The sequence below is a fragment of the Papaver somniferum genome, chromosome 5 (assembly GCF_003573695.1).
Source record: "Papaver somniferum cultivar HN1 chromosome 5, ASM357369v1, whole genome shotgun sequence".
In the NCBI taxonomy this organism is placed as follows: Eukaryota; Viridiplantae; Streptophyta; class Magnoliopsida; order Ranunculales; family Papaveraceae; genus Papaver; species Papaver somniferum.
In genome coordinates this window covers 138,161,041-138,180,288 of record NC_039362.1, presented here as the reverse complement: position 1 = coordinate 138,180,288, position 19,248 = coordinate 138,161,041, and the positions used below count along the sequence as shown (strand labels likewise).

At 36.3% G+C, this 19,248-nt stretch overlaps 2 protein-coding genes and 1 long non-coding RNA gene across 7 annotated transcripts; 1 reads left to right on the top strand and 2 right to left on the bottom strand.

Moving 5' to 3' along the window:
* Positions 1 to 1,248: 1,248 nt before the first annotated feature.
* On the bottom strand, positions 1,249 to 3,779 carry LOC113277867 (uncharacterized protein At4g15970-like). 3 transcript variants are annotated; one of them, XM_026526839.1, is made up of 5 exons: positions 3,443 to 3,779; positions 2,889 to 3,254; positions 2,282 to 2,766; positions 2,075 to 2,171; positions 1,249 to 1,305 (listed from the first exon to the last, which is right to left on the bottom strand). In XM_026526839.1, exons 1-4 carry the CDS (start codon positions 3,659 to 3,661, stop codon positions 2,108 to 2,110), a joined length of 1,134 nt encoding a protein of 377 aa, XP_026382624.1. In that variant the 5' UTR covers positions 3,662 to 3,779; the 3' UTR covers positions 1,249 to 1,305; positions 2,075 to 2,107. The 3 variants fall into 3 exon arrangements, with proteins under 3 accessions (XP_026382624.1, XP_026382625.1, XP_026382623.1); XM_026526840.1 differs by having other exon boundaries at positions 1,265 to 1,305; positions 2,136 to 2,171; XM_026526838.1 differs by lacking the exon at positions 1,249 to 1,305 and having other exon boundaries at positions 1,790 to 2,171.
* A 6,674-nt stretch (positions 3,780 to 10,453) lies between these two features.
* LOC113282877 (protein O-glucosyltransferase 1-like) lies at positions 10,454 to 12,706 on the top strand. Its single transcript, XM_026531982.1, has 6 exons — positions 10,454 to 10,667; positions 10,754 to 11,307; positions 11,453 to 11,645; positions 11,751 to 11,815; positions 11,914 to 12,124; positions 12,273 to 12,706. The coding sequence occupies exons 1-6, from the start codon at positions 10,644 to 10,646 to the stop codon at positions 12,627 to 12,629; spliced, it is 1,404 nt and encodes a 467-aa protein (XP_026387767.1). The 5' UTR covers positions 10,454 to 10,643; the 3' UTR covers positions 12,630 to 12,706.
* Positions 12,707 to 12,742: 36 nt separating this feature from the next.
* On the bottom strand, positions 12,743 to 16,054 carry LOC113282878. 3 transcript variants are annotated; one of them, XR_003327224.1, is made up of 6 exons: positions 15,477 to 16,054; positions 14,038 to 15,154; positions 13,627 to 13,855; positions 13,339 to 13,446; positions 13,074 to 13,248; positions 12,845 to 12,963 (listed from the first exon to the last, which is right to left on the bottom strand). It is a non-coding gene; the product is annotated as an uncharacterized LOC113282878 (long non-coding RNA). The 3 variants fall into 3 exon arrangements; XR_003327223.1 differs by lacking the exon at positions 12,845 to 12,963 and adding an exon at positions 12,743 to 12,798 and having other exon boundaries at positions 14,038 to 16,054; XR_003327222.1 differs by having other exon boundaries at positions 14,038 to 16,054.
* Positions 16,055 to 19,248: the final 3,194 nt, after the last annotated feature.

Below are 19,248 nucleotides of genomic sequence, written 5' to 3'. Positions count from 1 at the left end.
ATTTTTGGGGTCAAAGCAAAACCGAACCAATAATATCGGTTTTTCAAAAAACTTACCATAACCAATCCATTAGTAAATGGTTCGGTTCGGTTTCTTCCTAATCGGTCTGGTTTGGTTCGGTTCCGACGGAAAACCGAAAACATGTTCAGCTCTAATCCTTGTAAACGAAATTCAATTTTGCGTGGTCGGTAAATATCATTTTTGTTTTTTTACTGAGGATGACTATTTGAGAATTTTTGCTTAGTTAACTTATACATAAATGCATAGTTACACAAGGGAGAATTGGGAATATGTCCGGATTCACTAATTTACTGCAACTTAAGCCTTCAAGCAGGTGCCTACCGTGGGTTTGTTAAAGATCATCTTGTGATGCAATAAAATTAGTCTCGCAATCAATCAGCATAATTTAAAGATCATCTTGTGTGAACAATAAATCACACCCTTTACACTATATGTAATTCCAAGTTTTGTGTATGAGTTCGAACAACTAATATGCCATAGGGAAAAATATCGTTTGGTCCTTTTTTGGGTGGGCCAATGTCTGTTTGGTCCTTTAGGAAAACGTCTTTATTGTTTGGTCCATAATTATATAAAAATATTAAACTGACAAAAGTACCCTTCCGTGTTAATTTTTACTTATTTTCTTGCAGTAGTTCATTCCAGAAATGAAGTCCATATAAAAACATAAAAAAAACAGAAATGAAGTCCATATAAAAACCTAAAAAAAAACAGACTTCATTCCAGAAATGAAGTCCATATAAAAACCTAAAAAACAGACTTCATTCCAGAAATGAAGTTCATATAAAACCTAAAACCACAGACTTCATTCCAGAAATGAACTCCATGTAAAAACCTAAAAAACAGACTTCATTCCAGAAATGAAGTCCACGTAAAAACCTAAAAAACAGACTTCATTCCAGAAATGAAGTCCATATAAAAACCCAAAAAAACAGACTTCATTCCAGAAATGAAGTCCATATAAAAACCTAAAAAACAAACTTCATTCCAGAAATGAAGTCCGTATAAAAACCTAAAAAAAACAGACTTCATTCCAGAAATGAAGTCCATATAAAAACCTAAAAAAACAGACTTCATTGCAGAAATAAACTCCATATAAAACCTAAAAAAAAAACAGACTTCATTCCTGAAATGAACTCCATATAAAAAACAGACTTTATTTCTGGAAAGAACTCCATATAAAAACATCATCATCTTCTTCGACGTCTTCAACAGAAGCAGCAGCAAACATCATCGTCTTCAAAACAGCAGCAACATCGTATTCGTCATGTTCATCGTCTTCATCATCTTCGACAACAATAGCAAACAACAAATAAGAAAAAAGAACACAAAAACTACATCTAGAAAACATCATCATCATCATCTACGGCATCAGCAACATCATCTTCATCGTATTTATCATCTTCAACAGCAGCAGTAAATCAATAGAAAACGAAAAAGAAACGCAAAAACTTCATCATCATCATCTTCTTTATCGCCTTCATCATCATCATCATCATCAACATTAGGAGAGAAAAAAGAACCCAAAAACACCGTCGTTCATCATCATCTTCATCTTCTTCATCATGGGCAGAGAAAAAAAGGGGGAAAGAAAAAAACTAGATATAAAAATAAAGAAGAGAGAGAAAATAAATCTGAAAATAAAGAAGAGAGAGAAAGAGAATTTGAAAATAATATCTTCTCTCTTGATAATTGACTATATATATCCTAGGGTGACGTCATGGATGATGTAATGGTCCCAAAAGGGTATTTCTGGCTCTACAAGATGACAATTACATCATCCATGACATCATCCTAGGACCAAACGATAATTTCTAGGACCAAACTATAATTTATATTTTAAAAAGGGACCAAACAGATAATTGACTGGGTCAACTGAACTAAACTCATCCTAATATATTATTCCTAGGACCATGTGGTATTTCCTACTATGCCATATTTGTACCACATTACGGAACAAAAGAGTTTTATTAACTGTTGAAAGTTGAAATACAATAGAGAAATGATCCTCCAAATGATCGAACTCTAACAGAGAATTAAGTGTCCATCGGTTGACCTTAATCTTCTAATGAGGAAGTTTCGTGATTAATTAATCCTTCTTTCCCTTTTGCACCAACCTCTTTGGTCTATAATCCCGGTCGAAGTTTTTGATGCTAATTACCAAACAAGAAAATTGAAGTAAGTACTTGACACAAGCATCGAAGTAAATGAGCATAAGAGGGTATTGCATGAAATTAACTAAATAGATAAACATATACAGTACCTGCAATTTTGTGGCACTCTCCATGTGGAATTCCATGAACTCTTGAGACTTGGCGACGAAGATGCATAATTTCTCCAATCATCCAGCATAATATTTATGTCATGAATTTTGGTATCCAAACCAAAACAACAATTCGCATGCATCGTCGAAACTTGATTGAAATCTTTACTTGTTTCACAAAATCCACCAAAGTACAATGTATTCAAAAACCTAATCTTCAATCCGATCTTTTCAAGAAATGGATCATGTTTAATCAACATAAGTACAGATTGATCATGCTTATTTTTGTACTTAATTCTCGACATAAACCAAAACTTGTAAAATTCTATTGATCTAGTGTTTGATTTAACATAAGTAAATCCCCCATTTGGCATGTTGTTCATGTTGTAAGAGTCGTTTAGAGCATAATTATCGGTTGCTATCTGAAAATCTGTGTCCTCGTAAAATCGCCTAAATGGATCTCGAAACCACATTATATCAGCATCCTGATCATGAAAAATTACAAAAAATGCATTATACGTACATAAATGTGAAAGATGATAATTCCCTTAAAAAGGACAATTCACATAGTATTTGGGAATAAACTTTCTTAGAAATACGTACTTACCGTGAAAAGGAAGTTGTACCCCAATTCAAGAACAACTCGAAGAATATCGATCCTACTCCACATCATCTTCAAGTATGGTTTACTCATAAAATATGCCTCGACGGAGAAATCAACTCCTTCAACTGTAAGAGCATAACAATGAGGATGTACTTCCAAACAACGCTTATACGCTTTTTGGTCTAACGCGATGACCACCAAATGCTTCAAAAGACCTTTTGTGTTTTCTCCTATTTTAAAACTTTCAAGAAATAGATCAAATATTGAATATGGAGCAGCCCACGCTTCATTCAGTGTTGTTATGATCACTGTTTTATCTTTCATGGATGCTGCCTTTAATACTCTCTCTAGTTTAACCTCTTCCGTGTCCTGCAAAAGTAATCAATTTGTTCATGATTAGAGATAGTTGAGCACCTTGCAAAATAACTTTGCATCCTTCCCTGCTGCTAGTATCAGTAAGAACTAAGAAGAACAAAAACAAAAACTCATGTTTGCCCTGATCTGTTGCATTTAGTTATAAATAATGAGTGTATATAAGCTGAGTATAATACACTTACCAAAGAGGGATTGGCGGCCGCGAGATTTTTCCGTGGCGAACTATGAAAAAATCGTAACGGATACACAGCGTTGTAAAGAGCAAGACAAGGTAATGCAACGATGGCAAACAGCATTACGAGCATTAGGATTCGGCGAAAGCGGCTCTCGGGATCAGGCAATATTGTTAGCTTAGTGTTTTTGTTACTCTCAGATGTTGACGTTCTTCGTCGAGTCGCCATCTTACTGCAGACTACGGTATGCTGGTATAATCAATTTCCTGGGGGATCGATCAATACCCAAAATAAAACATATGTACTTTGAGGTGCAGAAGAGAAAGAGAGCCGATAAAGACACAGGATTTGTACTTCAGTACTTGGAAGTTTGAACTAAAGCTATCCGCAACTTTATATTTTAGATATAGAATAATCACACAAAATTGGTTAAAAAGACCAAAATCAACAATTTTTGGATGAAGAGGACATTTAGATTTTGATATTGATTAAATGGACAAAAATGTAAAAATAGCCAGGATGTAAACAGTTTCATCCTACCCATTTTCGAATATTTTTTCTTATTTTTAATTTACATCAGGATGCATCCAGTTGCATCCTTACTATTTTTTAAGTTTAAGTCAAGATGAATCCAGTTTCATCCTTGCTATTTTTTAGTGTCCATTTCACCCATATTAATTTTTACTCATCCATTTAAACCATGTTAATATTTGGACAGATGACCCATTTTTCGGATTAATTAAGATCATTGAACTAGGGCCCCATTAAACTAAGCTTAAACTAATCCTACTTGATGTTTTTTTGTTTTTATTTTTGAAGCATATCCTACTTGATGTTAATCGTAGGTGATCTAAAGTCAATCCCAAGATAAAATAAGCTACGACACTTCCCCCAACAAATTAATACATAAAATACTAAAAGGTGGACTACATTTCAAAGAAACTACTAGCACGTTAGTAGGAAGTGATTTATATGGACTGATACCAGTTTTATTATGGGTTGATACCAGTCCATCGATCCAATGATCAGGATTGTCAGGATTATTTTATCCTATATGGATTGGTATTAGCCCTTAATAGAGCTGGTATTGGCCCATATAAATTATGAATTACGGACATATGAATCCAAAGTTACAACCAGTCAAAAACGAACATGAATTGTTTACCGTAGAAAATCCTAGGAGAGAGAACTTTAGCCATCGCCTTTAAGGCCCCTGGGCCTTCCCTCCTGGACATTGTCCCCCAAAATTTCTATGGTCAACATAGAATTATTTGATCAAAAATGGCCTTGAATTTCAAATAAGGCATCCTCTTTGACTCGTCCCCAAAACGAATGCTTGAGTCATGAATGACTGCTTTTAGATGCTCACACGAGAATAAACCCAGTAGAACCCTTTATCAATGTAGAATGATTGCTTGAGTTTTGAGGCAAACTTGATTATCATGATTGTTAAAGACAGGATCTCAATGTAGAATCATTGCTTGAATTTTGAGGCAGACTTGATTACCATGATGGTTAAAGATGGGATCAGTTTTGCTAGAATGGTACTAATTTATATAAAACAACAAAATTTTGACCATTGGATTTTTAAACTGATATCGGTCCTAATAAAAACTTATACCATTCTTTTAGCAATCATGTCAACCATTTTGAGCATCCTTAATGATTCTACTGTTATTATATTTTTATGATATTCTTCCAAAAAAAATGAAGTTTTTGTTAGAAGGAGAGCAAAACATAATTTGGAAAGAGTAAATGATTTAAAATATCTGTGTTATAAAGATTGAAAATGCTAACGGTGGGATAAAAACTAAGGCTAAAAGTGTTAGAGCATTGCTCAGTTGAACCCACTAACGTTGGTATGTCAAGTTAGTTGTCAAATTTGGTTGCCAAAACGTATTCTTGATTTAGTATACTAAAGCTAGTTTCAAACTAGATTCGGTCTAAAAAGTAGAGTATAGAATCGAAGTTATCCTTGAATAATGGAGATTGAAGAACTTCATTAAAGGTTAGTACAAATACTTGATTCTCTTGTTTACTCTACCTCTCTATCTAGTGCTCATTCTATGGAATAATTCTTATGACAGTAAATACACATTTATGTATATACTAGAGGAGTTTGAGATCATGAATTTAATGAGTATGACCTTTATCCATGGAAAGGTTCCCATGTAGTAGTGGATGATCATACGAAGTCAACGGACCAAGAATCACTCAATTGCGAGTTATAACGAAGAAGTTACGAGTGATTCATTAGAGCAACACTTATTTGTGTAGCTAAGGTTGATTCGTGAATAGGAAGTGGTACACGGACTTTTGCAAAGGTACGTGTACCCTCTCACGTACCTAAGTGACTAAACCCTATTTTTGCCATGTATTTGAGTTTTTATCTCCTGGACAAGGTAACTTGGTTCCCAAGCAACCTAGACTTGGGTATTCACGATAAATAGAGTTTCAAAAATGTGACAATACAACCTATCCCTTGGAAAATTGGTGTTTGGTCACATAAGGTTGTTTTATATAACTTTGTTCTTAACGAACAAGTGTGAGGCTTCATAAGACTTTACTTGGGGATCGTAAAGCACAGGGAATCTATCTTCTTTGATAGTTTCAATTCCTGTTCTTAGGTGTTTTTTATAAACCCTAGAATTGATATAGCAAGATATTCTTAGTTGTTTCTAAGTGATCTTGTGAGGAAGACTCAATTAGGGTTCACGGTTTCGTAAACTAATTATTGGAAAATATCTTCTAAAGAGAATTGATGTTCTTCTATAAGATTTTCAAGAGTATCTTCTAAAGAGAATTGGTGTTCTGATAGAAGATTTACGAGAATAATTCTTAAAGGGAATCGGTGTTCTGTTAGGAGTTCTACAAGTGCTTGAATACAGCTGAAGCAGGTGTTACATCTAGTCTGAATAGGTAGTAGGTAATTGTTATAACAACTTATAATCAATGTGTGTTCAATCTGGACTAGGTCCCGGGATTTTTCGGCATTTGCAGTTTCCTTGTTAACAAAACTTTTGGTGTTTATGTTATTTCTTTTCCGCATTATATTGTTTCATCTTAACAATTGAAATATCACAGGTTGTGCGTATCTAAACCTATAGTGTATTAACACAACTGTAAGAACCTACCAGACTCTTCTTGGTAAATTCATATATTGAAGTATAGATTAAAAAACTTGTTCTTGTTGGAATTCGGTTCGTAAACAGTTCGTGTATATATTGTGTTTACATTGTTAAAGCAATCTTAAATATTGTTTCGTATTCGAACGTATATATTGTTAAAGGATTGTCTATTCTGGTTCCTGAACGAAAATTTTTGTGGTATACTGAGTACCCCGCGTTTTCAAAAATCATTGGACAAATATGACACAGTGGAAAATTGAGAGGAATATGATGTGGCATCCTTCCGAAGATCCATAAAAAATTACGCCCCTACTAATCCACTGTGGGGAAGGACACCACCTCCTTTCCCACGTATGCCCATGTCATTTGTCTCGCATCTCATTGGATCTAACTAAGATTGAAATAGGTTACTAACAAAAAAATTCACGCAGTCATAAACAAAAAAGAATTTACCCAAATTTAGAATATTTGTGTCACCGCACCCACCATCATCATTGAGGCCCACTCTCACTGCCACCCTAAGAATAACCTATAGTTAAAGGTGATTCTGGATGATGATTCGGGCAGGAATTCATCCTCACCCAGTCGTAATCATGAAAGACGGCTAGGACTTCTTAGATTGCCAACAGTAACTTTCCTTTACGGCTTGGAAGGGAGATTTTTCCCGGCCGTTCATATGCATAAAGGTTGGTGATCATTTGCTTACAAGACTTTCAAAAAAAATCATCAAAATCTTCATTCTTTTTCGTCTAAATCAAAACAAAACAAAACAAAACAAAAGAACAAAAAGTTTTGATTTTCAAAAGAATAATTATTCGTTTAATCTAATCCATTCACTAATTTTGATTAGTTTAGTTAATCACCCTAATTAGTACTAATTTAATTAAGAGTAAATTAACCATTATTGAAAATAGTAGGATAAAAGGTTATGACATTTACTATTTCATGACCACTTTTTGTCATGTAGTCATCCAAAAAACTCAAGTGCGTGCAGCCCTGATAATAAAGTTCTTTGTTTCCCTTTTTGATCAATATAGGTGTAGCCTTTCTTTATCATTAAAAAAATAAAATTGTGAACAATATTCTAAAGAAAATTGTTATTTTCTAAAAGAGAAAGAATTGGTTAGACTTTCTTCTTAAATACCATACAAGTGTTTTGGTTTATAAAATTAAATAACATTATAAACTTTATATATACGCTTCTCGAAGCTCTTCATCAATGCAAATACAAATTTCCCGGTGTATGTGAAAAAATCTTAGATATATCTTACTCAAACAGGAAAAATCCAGCAACTTCTCTCAATAAACCAATAAATTATGCTTCAAAAGAAATAAAAAAGTTTTAGCATCATAAAGGACTAGTCCCATAAAGCGTTATTCCGGAAATTTGAGCAACCAAACACGCCAAATTAATCCCATATAATGTCCCAATTACACAAATATTACTTTGAAGAGTCCACAATGAATGGCTTATTTGAAGCTAAGCGAAATGGGTCTGAGACCAACCTCACTGTGGATGATAGGCATCCCTAACTTAATCACACGAGTTTCGGTGTAATAATGTCAAACGGAAACTCAATTTTTGTTTCTTTTTTCTCAAATTTTTTCTAGGGATTTAGATAGATATTACTTATGCGTTAAAAAAAATATAAGAGAAAAAATGGAGATATAATAAGAAAAGAAGAGTTTAGTAAAAATAAAAGAGTTAGAAGAGTAAAATCGATAATTCCCTAACGGAAACTACGCATCCGTTGAAAATCACGCGGAAACTGAGTTTCCTTAAAATAGTTTTTCAACGGAAATTCAGTTTCGTGTGATTTCGCTTAGCTACAAGGTGCATCAGATCTGATCAATTGTTGCATGTAAGTACACAGAAGACTATAGTAATTGGATTTCACTATGATTAAGTTATAGGTTTGGCCTTAGGTGCTCTAAGAAAACAAGTCGTGAGTGATAACCCCAAAGGTGTCACTATCCATCCAATGAAAACCCATCAAAACAAAAGTAACACAAAAAAACCAAAGGTATCACTATCCACCATCAATCACCACCAACCAGTAACACCATTACTAATCAATGGTAACATGACAAACAACATCACTGCCACTATCCTACCATCACCAACCAGCAACACCATCATCGCCGCCACCACTACCGTCACCAACCACCACCACCATATCCACCATCAATATATATCAGCACCACCATCTCCACCAACCAGCACCACCCATCACCATCAGCTTCATAACCATCATTGCCACTATTAGCAACCAACATCACATCCACCAACAAATACTAGCACTATCATCACCATAAAAAGCACCACGACCAACCAACACCACCACTAACCAGAAATAGTACCGTCAAAAACTTACGGTTTCATCATAAACTTACGGTTTCATCATTAAAATCTTTGGTTTCATGATACAAAATAAGCAAAAATAAGTTGAAACCAAATTTGGTTTCATCATAGAATTTGATGAAAACAATTTTATTTGGGGTTTTTGTATCAATTTTGTTTAATATGGAGTTTCAATGGTCCCAACATTTGAACAAAGTTTTTGTACTCCAAATTTGATCACCTTGGTGTTTTACTACTAGTTATGTTAAGAAAAACAAAAAAAAGGTTTGGGTTTTTAGGCGAGGCTACCCACTACCACTACGGATACGGAGTTCAAACTTGCGTTAAGGTCTCTTTTTTTTTTTAGATAAAGCAGGTACTAAACCTGAAACTTACCTGATATCACAAAATAAAAACAATAGGATTGACTGTGAACTACTCTCAAACAGGACCAAGTAACCAGTAACAATAGGAGTAACACCCGGAGATACCAGTAACAGTAGCAGTAACATCCGCTTACATACGAGAGAGCTTGGATCGTTAAGGCATGATCCACAACCAACTTACCTGATATCACAAAATAAAAACAATAGAATTGACCGTGAACTACTCTCAAACAGGACCAAGTAACCAGTAACAATAGGAGTAACACCCGGAGATACCAGTAACAGTAGCAGTAACATCCGCTTACATACGAGAGAGCTTGGATCGTTGAGGCATGATCCACAACCCTAGAACAGATTTTAATTTTTTTCCGAAGACCAAGACTTTCCAAAACTAGTTTATCAGAATCTTTGCCGGCCTGAAAACTTAGAGGCCGCCAGAAAAATCGTCGGAGTTGCTGTCTCTGCCGGAAAAACTCGTCAAAAGATTTGGGGCAAACATCAAACAGATAGGTAGAGTACTAGATACTTGCGTTAAGGTTATTTATCCCACTTTAATCACGTGCATACCATCTTCATACGTCTGGTCAACCTAAGTGCAAAAATGGTGCATGGGTTAGGTAGAGTACTAGATACTAAAAGAACTATCTTAATAAAACTGGTGATATCGGGATGAGGTTTCCAGTAAGTAAACTGGATTGTCAGTAGATACTCATCAACTCATCGATCGTGTCTGCCATGTGGTACTCAAAATTGTCAATTTTTTGTTGTTATTGGGAACTCAAATTGTCATTCAACTTTGAAATTTATAGGCGTCAGAAAGTAGCAAAGGAAGTGCGAAAAGTGGTGCATCAAATTATAATAGTCGCTTCCGGAAGTTATGCAACACGGCTAAAGTTTGTCACATTACATGGGATACTGCACCAGTAGAGATTTACTGTCTCCGTTGAAGTTAGAGGCTATCTAAAATATATCAACGCAGACTTTGATTAGTTTCTAATTGAAAACTCTAAAATTGGGACAACTAACATGGGCCAGTTCGGGGCACGATCAATCCAGATCTTTGATCATTCCCATGTTCACCCCACTACCAATCTAATGCAACTCCTTCTGACTTTAGTTAGCTATCTGCAGGATTATGAAAGCCTAGATTATGAAATTATAATTGGGTGTTTCTTTGAGAGTAGTAAATTTTGAAACTCCCAAGAACAACCAATTAGAAGTTAACAAAAAATCTTAATCGATGGATGTGTAAACATTAAGCAACTTTCACCGGTTTGCCGGATCTACTGAACTTAGTTGCATCTGGAAAGACTGCTACTGCTGTTTTCATCGCAGTCCTCTTCGTTGGTGCTTACATGTATTCTGACTACATCGACCGTGTAAGTATTTCCAGAGAGCATTGCACATTTCAAAATGTTGATATAGAACAAATGTCTAATATCTCATTTTCGCTTACATTTTGCAGAATATATTCCTACTTTCAAATAATAGCTTTAAGATTCCAAGAGAAAAGACCCCGAACAGACGTGAGGCTTCACTCAGCTGCGTGTTAGTAAACCAGACATACTCCTGCCCATCAAATTCTCAAGGTAATGAAGATAGTACTATTTCATCATCATCGTCAACGGAAGTGTGCCCTGAGTACTTTCGCTGGATTCATGAAGATTTACAGCCATGGAGAAACACAGGAATTACAGAAGAGGTCGTGATCAGTGCGAGGAGTAGAGTGGGTTTCAGATTAGTGATTGTTGATGGAAAAGTCTACGTGGAGACATATAAAAAGGATTCATCTATCGCTTCCAGGGACACATTTACACTCTGGGGTATTCTGCAATTGTTAAGGAAGTACCCAAAAAAGTTACCGGACCTGGATTTGATGTTTGATTCCCATGATAGACCTGTAATTAAATTTGAGGACTATCAAGGACCCAATGCGACACCCCCGCCACCGATTTTTCGATACTGCAACCTACCCGGCTTTATGGATCTTGTACTTCCAGATTGGTCCTTCTGGGGTTGGTAAGTATTTCATTGCTCATTTAACAGTTTCAAGTTTCCAGTAAGATATGCAACTGGAAATCTTATACCCCACGTTCTTTTTAGATCATGCATGAATTTTCATCCTGTCAGGCCGTTTTAATGTTGCTTACCAATAACTTTGCAGGCCTGAGATTAACATTAAGCCATGGGATACAATATTAGAAGAAATAAAAGAAGGAAATAAGAGAACAAGATGGAGGGATAGAAACCCTTATGCCTACTGGAAGGGAAATACAAATGTTGCAACTCCTCGGAAAGACCTCATGTTGTGTAATGTGTCTGAAAAGCAGGATTGGAATGCCCGTCTTTATGTCCAGGTAACACTTGCATACTGTCGTCACCTTTTCTTTGCCGTTTTACTTTAACAAAGCCTGTGATACTAAATATACGTAGTACTTATATTTAACAACAAAATTCGTTAGGATTGGGAAAAAGAAACTCAAAATGGTTTCCGTGAATCAAATTTAGCAAATCAATGCACTCACAGGTCAGCTTATGTCCTCTCTTGTTTATATAGCTCATTCAGTCCAGTGGACACTATTATCTTGGCATGGCTAATGAAACTAACTGACAGTCGTTTAATAGGTACAAGATTTATGTCGAAGGATATGCTTGGTCTGTTAGCGAAAAATACATTCTAGCTTGTGACTCTTTAACTTTATTGATAAAGACCGAGTTTCACGATTTCTACACTCGAAGTCTTTTACCTATGAAGCATTACTGGCCGATCAAGGATGGCGATAAGTGCAGGTCTATTAAGTTTGCTGTTGAATGGGGCAAAAACCATACAGAAAAGGTAAATTCTTTTCTCTCCTCGAATCGACTCAAGGACTGCGTAGACTGCACTGTCATCTGGATCGCTTCATTTCGTGCACTGTATTCCAATAAAAGCCTTCTCCATTTTGAGATTGTACGTAGCACCTAATTTTGTTTATCGTGTATAGGTTAAAGAGATCGGTAAAACGGCAAGTAACTTCATTCAAGAAGAACTAAAGATGGATTATATTTATGACTATTTGTATCATCATTTAAACGAATACTCCAAACTACTGCGATACAAACCAGTTATACCCCCCAACGCTGTGGAGTTCTGCTCTGAGACAATGCTCTGCCCTTCAGAAGGATTACAGAAACAATTTATGGTGGAATCTATGGTAGAGCATGCTAGTGAGACTGGTCCATGTACCATGCCTCCTCCATTTGATGCTCTTTATCTTCAATCTTTCTTTAGACAGAAAACTGATTCTATCCGAGAAGTTGAGATGTGGGAGAATAAGTTTTGGGAGAGTCAACCCAAGTAGAGCTCAATTTTATATGCAAAATTCATAGTTTATGTAGTTACTGGTATTTTGTTTTGTTAAATTACTTTACCTAAAATTCATAGTTCTTGATTTGGTAACTTGAGACAATTGTTGGTTTGTCAAAATTCTTAAGCCATTGTCTTGCATATGCTGCTAAACAAATTGATGTCTGCGAGAACCGGTAACCAGAAAATCAAAGAGAGCTTCTAATCTAAAGCAAAGATTTAGATCAATTGTATTCATAACAAGTATCCAGGATACAATATTTCACTTGCCAACAGTATGCCTAGCAAAACATTGTAAAGGAAACGATGAATCCGAGTATGCATGCGTCCTGTTCCAAATGGTGATTCATTACTTACATAGTCACTTGGGTTACTTGCAGCAAAATCAGAGTCTATATAAATATATGTAATGAAATAGGTTTTATTATTATAGACATACCTGGCTGGACCTCAGGAACATCACACTGCCAGTCGTTCCCATTTTCATCTCCATGAAGCCAATTAACAAAGTACATGTAACCATCATCAAGAGAGATGAGAAAATCAGTGATAAGTCCTGGCATTTCAGGAAGAATCCAGTTTTTGACTTTCAATGGTTTCACTGAGATGGAAACCTGCATGATAGAGGTCGACCTCAGGGATATCACTGAATTTCCTACGAGTTTCTTGCTAACATGAAATATAAGATAAGACTATATACGCACCTAATGGCTCCATGAATCGTCAGGATTCTCAAAAAATCTCACCATGTTGCTAGAGAGCGCACACCCAACATACCCTGTATCTCTTGAAGGTTCATGAAGGAACCTAATCTGTCATGAGCAAAAAATTCACTTCAGGCACCTTTACAGGCAAGATGATATCAAATACAAGGAATACAAAAGGAAAGAAGTTCCAGCAAGTGGGTAAATGAAAGCCAATTTTGTTTTGGTGGGAGGAGTGAAATGATTGAACATAATCAACTTTACAAGATTGGATTCTTCAAAGCATACCTCTAAGGGAATCAGCCCTGTATTGCCAAGATCAAGTGTTTGTTTAAGTTCACCTCCAGGCCAGCTGTAAACATATATGTGTCTTCCATAAAGACCATCAGATACGTTCTGAGGGTTGAAGCCCTTTGTGAAAGCCAATGGAGCTCCCCAAGATGTACTGATGATGGTGTTATGGTGTGCAGTAGTCGTAGCCAAAAAGAGGGCTGTACTGTGTCCTGGTTTTTCTCACCTGAGTGAATCAGAAAAGTGGGAACGAAGTTAAATGTGGGAGTCTAGCAGTCATAAGACGTGAAGAACTTGAACAAAATAGTCGAGTTCATACAAAAATACAACAAACATAATATGGATGCAAGAATATGAACCCATTTGGCTCTAATATCATTCAGTTTCTGAATTTTCAAGAATGCTAACCTTCCCTCAACATTGAATTCTGAATCGAGAAGAAGAAACCCATTTCCTTCTGCATTTCCATCTTTATCTCCAAGGCACGATACCATGATATCACCAGATGCAAGGTGAAAGATTTCTACGTTGTGTATTACTGGTAAAGAGTTCCAATACAAGACTCGTACTGCAGCGTGCTATTTATACTTGACGACATAAACACTAAGTGTAAATCCAGTGTAAGAAATAAAGACAAGACACATTTTCTAACTCTAACACTCCCCCTCAAGCTTGATTACAGGACTGGACATCAGCTTGGCACACAAAAGAAAGACATAATATGAAAGAAAAAAAAACAAGTACTATAAACTAAAGAGGAAAATACAGAATAACCAAGTCTGATAGCAGTTCTGACTGTACTGAGATTAGTGTTGCTGTTTAGCATGGAGAAACAACTTGGAATTATGACATTTCAAGGATCTTCAAGGTCTAGTCTTGAAACAAACAGGAAACCTCAAGCCTAAAGCTTATCAAACACGATAAATAATGTTATCCCTGATGGAGGTGCTTGGAGCAATTACACGAAAGGTATAGATCTGCATTACAAAGAAAGAGCAACAAACACTTCCCCCTCAAGCGAAGGACTCCACACAGTACATTAGCTTGACAGAACTGCATCACATGGTGGATCAATAACACCAAAGAGTATTATCCAGCTTGCAATAGAAACCTTCTGAAAAACAAGATTTGTTTTGTGAAACAAGGCCACTCGAGTAAGATGAGCAGAGATCAGAGGGTTTTGATGAAGTAGTTGAAGTTGTAGAAAACAATGAGAAAAGTGTTGTATTGGATGAGATGTGGAAAAGATATAGTGGTAATAGGTATGAAAAAGTTGAAATTCTCTTCAAAGGTTTAAGTTGTTCTGTGTTGGTTAACAGACACAAGGGTTTTAATGTTCGGTGTTGGTTACAGACACAAGGATTTTGATGTTCTGTATTGGATAACAGACACAAGAGTTATGATGTATACTACAATTTGAAGTGGCGATTATAGCAGTTGTGGTTGAGAAGAAATAATAAGAAAGGTAAATGATTCATCCTGTAGGCATGTGAAGAAACCAAACACTGAAGCCAAATCTGAGCATCTGCAATTGGGATGTGTATACCAGCAAAGAGATTTTGCAAAAGAAACCAGCAACACATGAACAAGCAGTCACTTAAAGAAAAAATCGAAATAGATGACGATTAGTTGTAATACCCATCATCTTACTGCTACCAAAATTATAACCACATTTATTCTTGGAACCACTAGATCTAGCATGAGATGAATGTGAAGAATAGAAAACAGAAGTTTGTGAATCGAGAATGAAACAAGATTCAATTGATTTATCAATTGGCATTAGAAATTCAAGTTCTCTAGGCTGAGCAGAAATCACAAATGAATAACGGAACTCAAGCAATGCGTACCTCACCATAACCGATTCAACAACTCGTTCGATAATTGCACCCAAAAATTCAGTAATACTTTTGAAATCAGCAAAGGAACTGCAATCCCTGTGGATCGAGAAGAGTCGATGTCGAAGATAAGAGTGCTTTGCTGAAGATTGAAGAAATTGGATTAAATGCCATCTCCAAAACCAACCAGATCTCCACTGTAAATTCATGAAATCGTATCACCAATGCAAACAGAAGTGATTTGAAGGATGTAATTGTGAATTTGTGCGGTGAGAAATAATATGCAAGTGTTACATCTGGTTTTCCAGAATTGATAAAATATCAGCAATTGAAACAAAGATTGTTGTTGATTGGAGTTGAAACTTGGAAAGAGCTCAAAAAGGTAGAACAAATTTGATCAGAGTCGTAGAAGAGGTCGCTATTGAAATACAGATTTGAAGAAATTATAAGTGATTTGGATATATGAATTGAAAATTTTCGAAGTTTGGGTTTGAAGAAAGGAAAGGATAATGAGATTTGTTAGTGAAATAAGGAGCAGAAGATTAGGTCGGTAACAGTGGTGGTGGTGATTGTGAGCGGAAGACGAAGGATCGAAGGAAGAAACAACTCGTTAGTGCAAAAAGGTTTGTTCGCGCGCTGATACCATGAAAAACTTTTGGGCTTTCTATTCAAAACCAATTTGACAATACGCGGAGAGAGGCCCATAGAGTTATATGCGTATAGAGGCTAGAGGTTTTAGACGATGTGAGACTAACACTCCCCTTCACGTATAAGGGCGATTTAAGCCTCTTAACATGTGGATCGTATACAAATGGAATTTATACCACTCACATATGGGCCTAGCTCTGATACCATGAAAGATTTATACATTGTGTATTACTGATAAAGAGTTTCAATACAAGACTCATACTACAACATGCTATTCATACTTGACGACATAAACACTTGGTGTAAATCTAGTGTAAGAAATAAATACAAGACACATTTTCTAACTCTAACACAGGGCAGTGAGAATACGCTAATCAGTCTTTCCAATAATTTCTTCTGACTAAACAACCTTGTGCAAACGAGGAGCCTTCGGATCCTTTGTGTCAACCACATATATACAACTAGACCTAATATGAGAGAAAAATAGTTGTTCAGTTGTAGTGAACGTGACTTACTATCTGTGCCTAAATCTTTTTTTTGATAGGAAGAGAGAAATTTATTAATAGAAAGAAGAATGTACAAAGTCTACAGAATATAGACCAAACGAAAATCAAAAGGAGAAGCTGGAGACACTAACAAAAGGCTAACACCATGTTTGTTTACTCCTGACTCATCTGAGTAGTCTGGATCTGACTGAAATCATCTGACTTGAGTCATATCTGACTCAATATGTTTGTTTTGAGTCAGATCTGACTTAATTGACTCAAAAATATGAGTAAGTGGTTTGGTCCCATGAGGCAGGGGTTAGGTCTGAGTCAGAGAGGTTGAGTCAGATCTGACTGAAAATAGAAAACAAACGGTCTGACTGCTGACTTGGCACGAGTCAGGGGTTGACTCAGACCCAGACGCCGAGTCAGCTGCAAACAAACACGTTCTAAGTCCCAGTTGTTTACATTATAGTAAAAATTAATGTGTATCATGTTTTCCATAGCCGTTGTCCAAGTAAGAATAAGAGTTTTTCTTCAATGCATAAGAGTTTTTGCTTCAATGCATAATTCCACATCTATTTTGAAACTGCATTTGGCTTCGAAAATTCTGCAATTTCTTTCCCTCCATAACACCCAAATCACATCCGCAATGTCCCATATCAGTTTGCCAGAAAAAGGAGAGTTAGGCCATGTATACGCCAAAAAGATCATAATCTCTGGAAACACCCATGCCCATTTTGAGTTTGGCGTAATGTTTGTCTAAATCTTACAAGCTACCTTGCAGTGCATGAGAATATGATCTTGCGATTCTGGACTGTTACCACAGAGAATACAAGAACTGTATAAGTTCATTCCTTTATGTTGCATCATATCCAACGTGTTTAACTTACCATGCACAACACACCAAGGGAGGAAATTTGTTTTGGGAGGTACACCTGACTGCCATGAGAATTTGTAAGGAAAATATGGAATACCTACATCCGCAATGAGCTTGGAGTATAAAGATTTGACTGAAAAAATTCTCGAGGAGTGAGTTGACCATCTCCTAGTATTAGATGATGTGTCTCTTGCTGGAGGTGACGAACCAATGATATTTAACAGTGCAGACAAAGAGTTTACCTCCAAGTTAGATAAAATTTTCTTAAAATCAAGCTTCCAAGACCCTTCTTCACTAATGTGATCAGAAACACTTGCAAACTGTAACCTATCCAGTTTATATAAAGAAGTAAAAGAAGTAGCAAAACTACAGCTTCTCATCCAGATATCATGCCAAAACGATATCGATGTACCAGAATGTAATGTGAGAATAAAACTTTAAGATATTAGAGATCTAGTTTCATTTATAGTTCTCCAACATGATACGCCATGACGTGTTTTAACAGTACCCGGAATCCAGTATGATAATATTTCTCTGTAATAATTCAGCGTATACCATAACTGAGACTATTCAACACCAAATCTCAGCACCACTTGGTCAATAACGCTTGATTCATCTTTCTCATATTAAGCACACCAAGTCCCCCTCTCTCTTTAGTAGCATTAACTTGGTTCCAGTTAACTAGATGTGAGCAACTCCCACCACTACCACTGTGATGCTTTTATAAAAAAAAATAATCAGGTTCCTTTCCAAAGCATTGATAACAGATATAGGAGCTTTAAATAAAGAGAAGTAGTACATGGGGAGAGAAGTAAAAATGCATTTAAGCAAAGTCATCTTACCACCTTTGGTCAGAGAGATCTGACTCCAAATAGACATATGAGCATCAAATCTTTCTAATATTGGATCCCAGATTGCTTTGGAAGAAACTTTTGCACCAAGAGGCATTCCCAGATACGTGATGGTAAAGTGTCAGTTCTACAACCTAACTCTTCAGCCCACTCGTTGATTTCCGAAATGTCTCCAATGGCAGTGATTCTTGTTTTTGAAGTAATCTCCTGAAGGCCTTCAATATACTCAAAACACTTTAGAGTTGAAAATAGGTTTGTTGATGGTGGTTTTTAGCTTAGGGTTAAAACTGTAAAACCCTGCATCTGATGTGACGTCACTCTTTAAGAAAACAGAGTCATGAGTGTCAACCTCTCCACTGGCATACTTATTGAGCCGTTCAATATACTTACATGAAATTTGTCCATACTGGCGCATGTAGCAACCATCCCAGATGTTCTGTAAATTTCGGCGCCTTGCCTATATTCACTTAATATAAGTTTCTTTGAATGCTTTCTATTCTATGTTCCTCGGCTGAACCCTTAATGTTGATATGTCATGACAATTTGTGTTCACTCGCAGCAGAGTAGAACGCATTTCCAAATATCAAGGATAAGGTCTTTGCATAAAGTATTCAATCATAAAGCATGCTGCTCTCTGGCAATGAACTTAAAGAACTCTGTGTCAACACATAGAATTCAATCAATTTCTTTTACGCCTTGCGCAGTATACCAGTCCTTGCTTGTCGAAAGTAAGCCTAGGAAAACTAGGTAATTAATCCGCCATGGATTAGTAGGTGCAAAATCTTGCCCAGAATCAGAAAACAGGGAGTCGCGGCAGCAAAAGGAGGCGTGGCCATGCCTTAGGCCAACTGGCGCCACTTTCCATTGGCCACGCCCCATCCTAAACCGGCCCTATTTCCCTCGACCAATCAGGTTGCCTC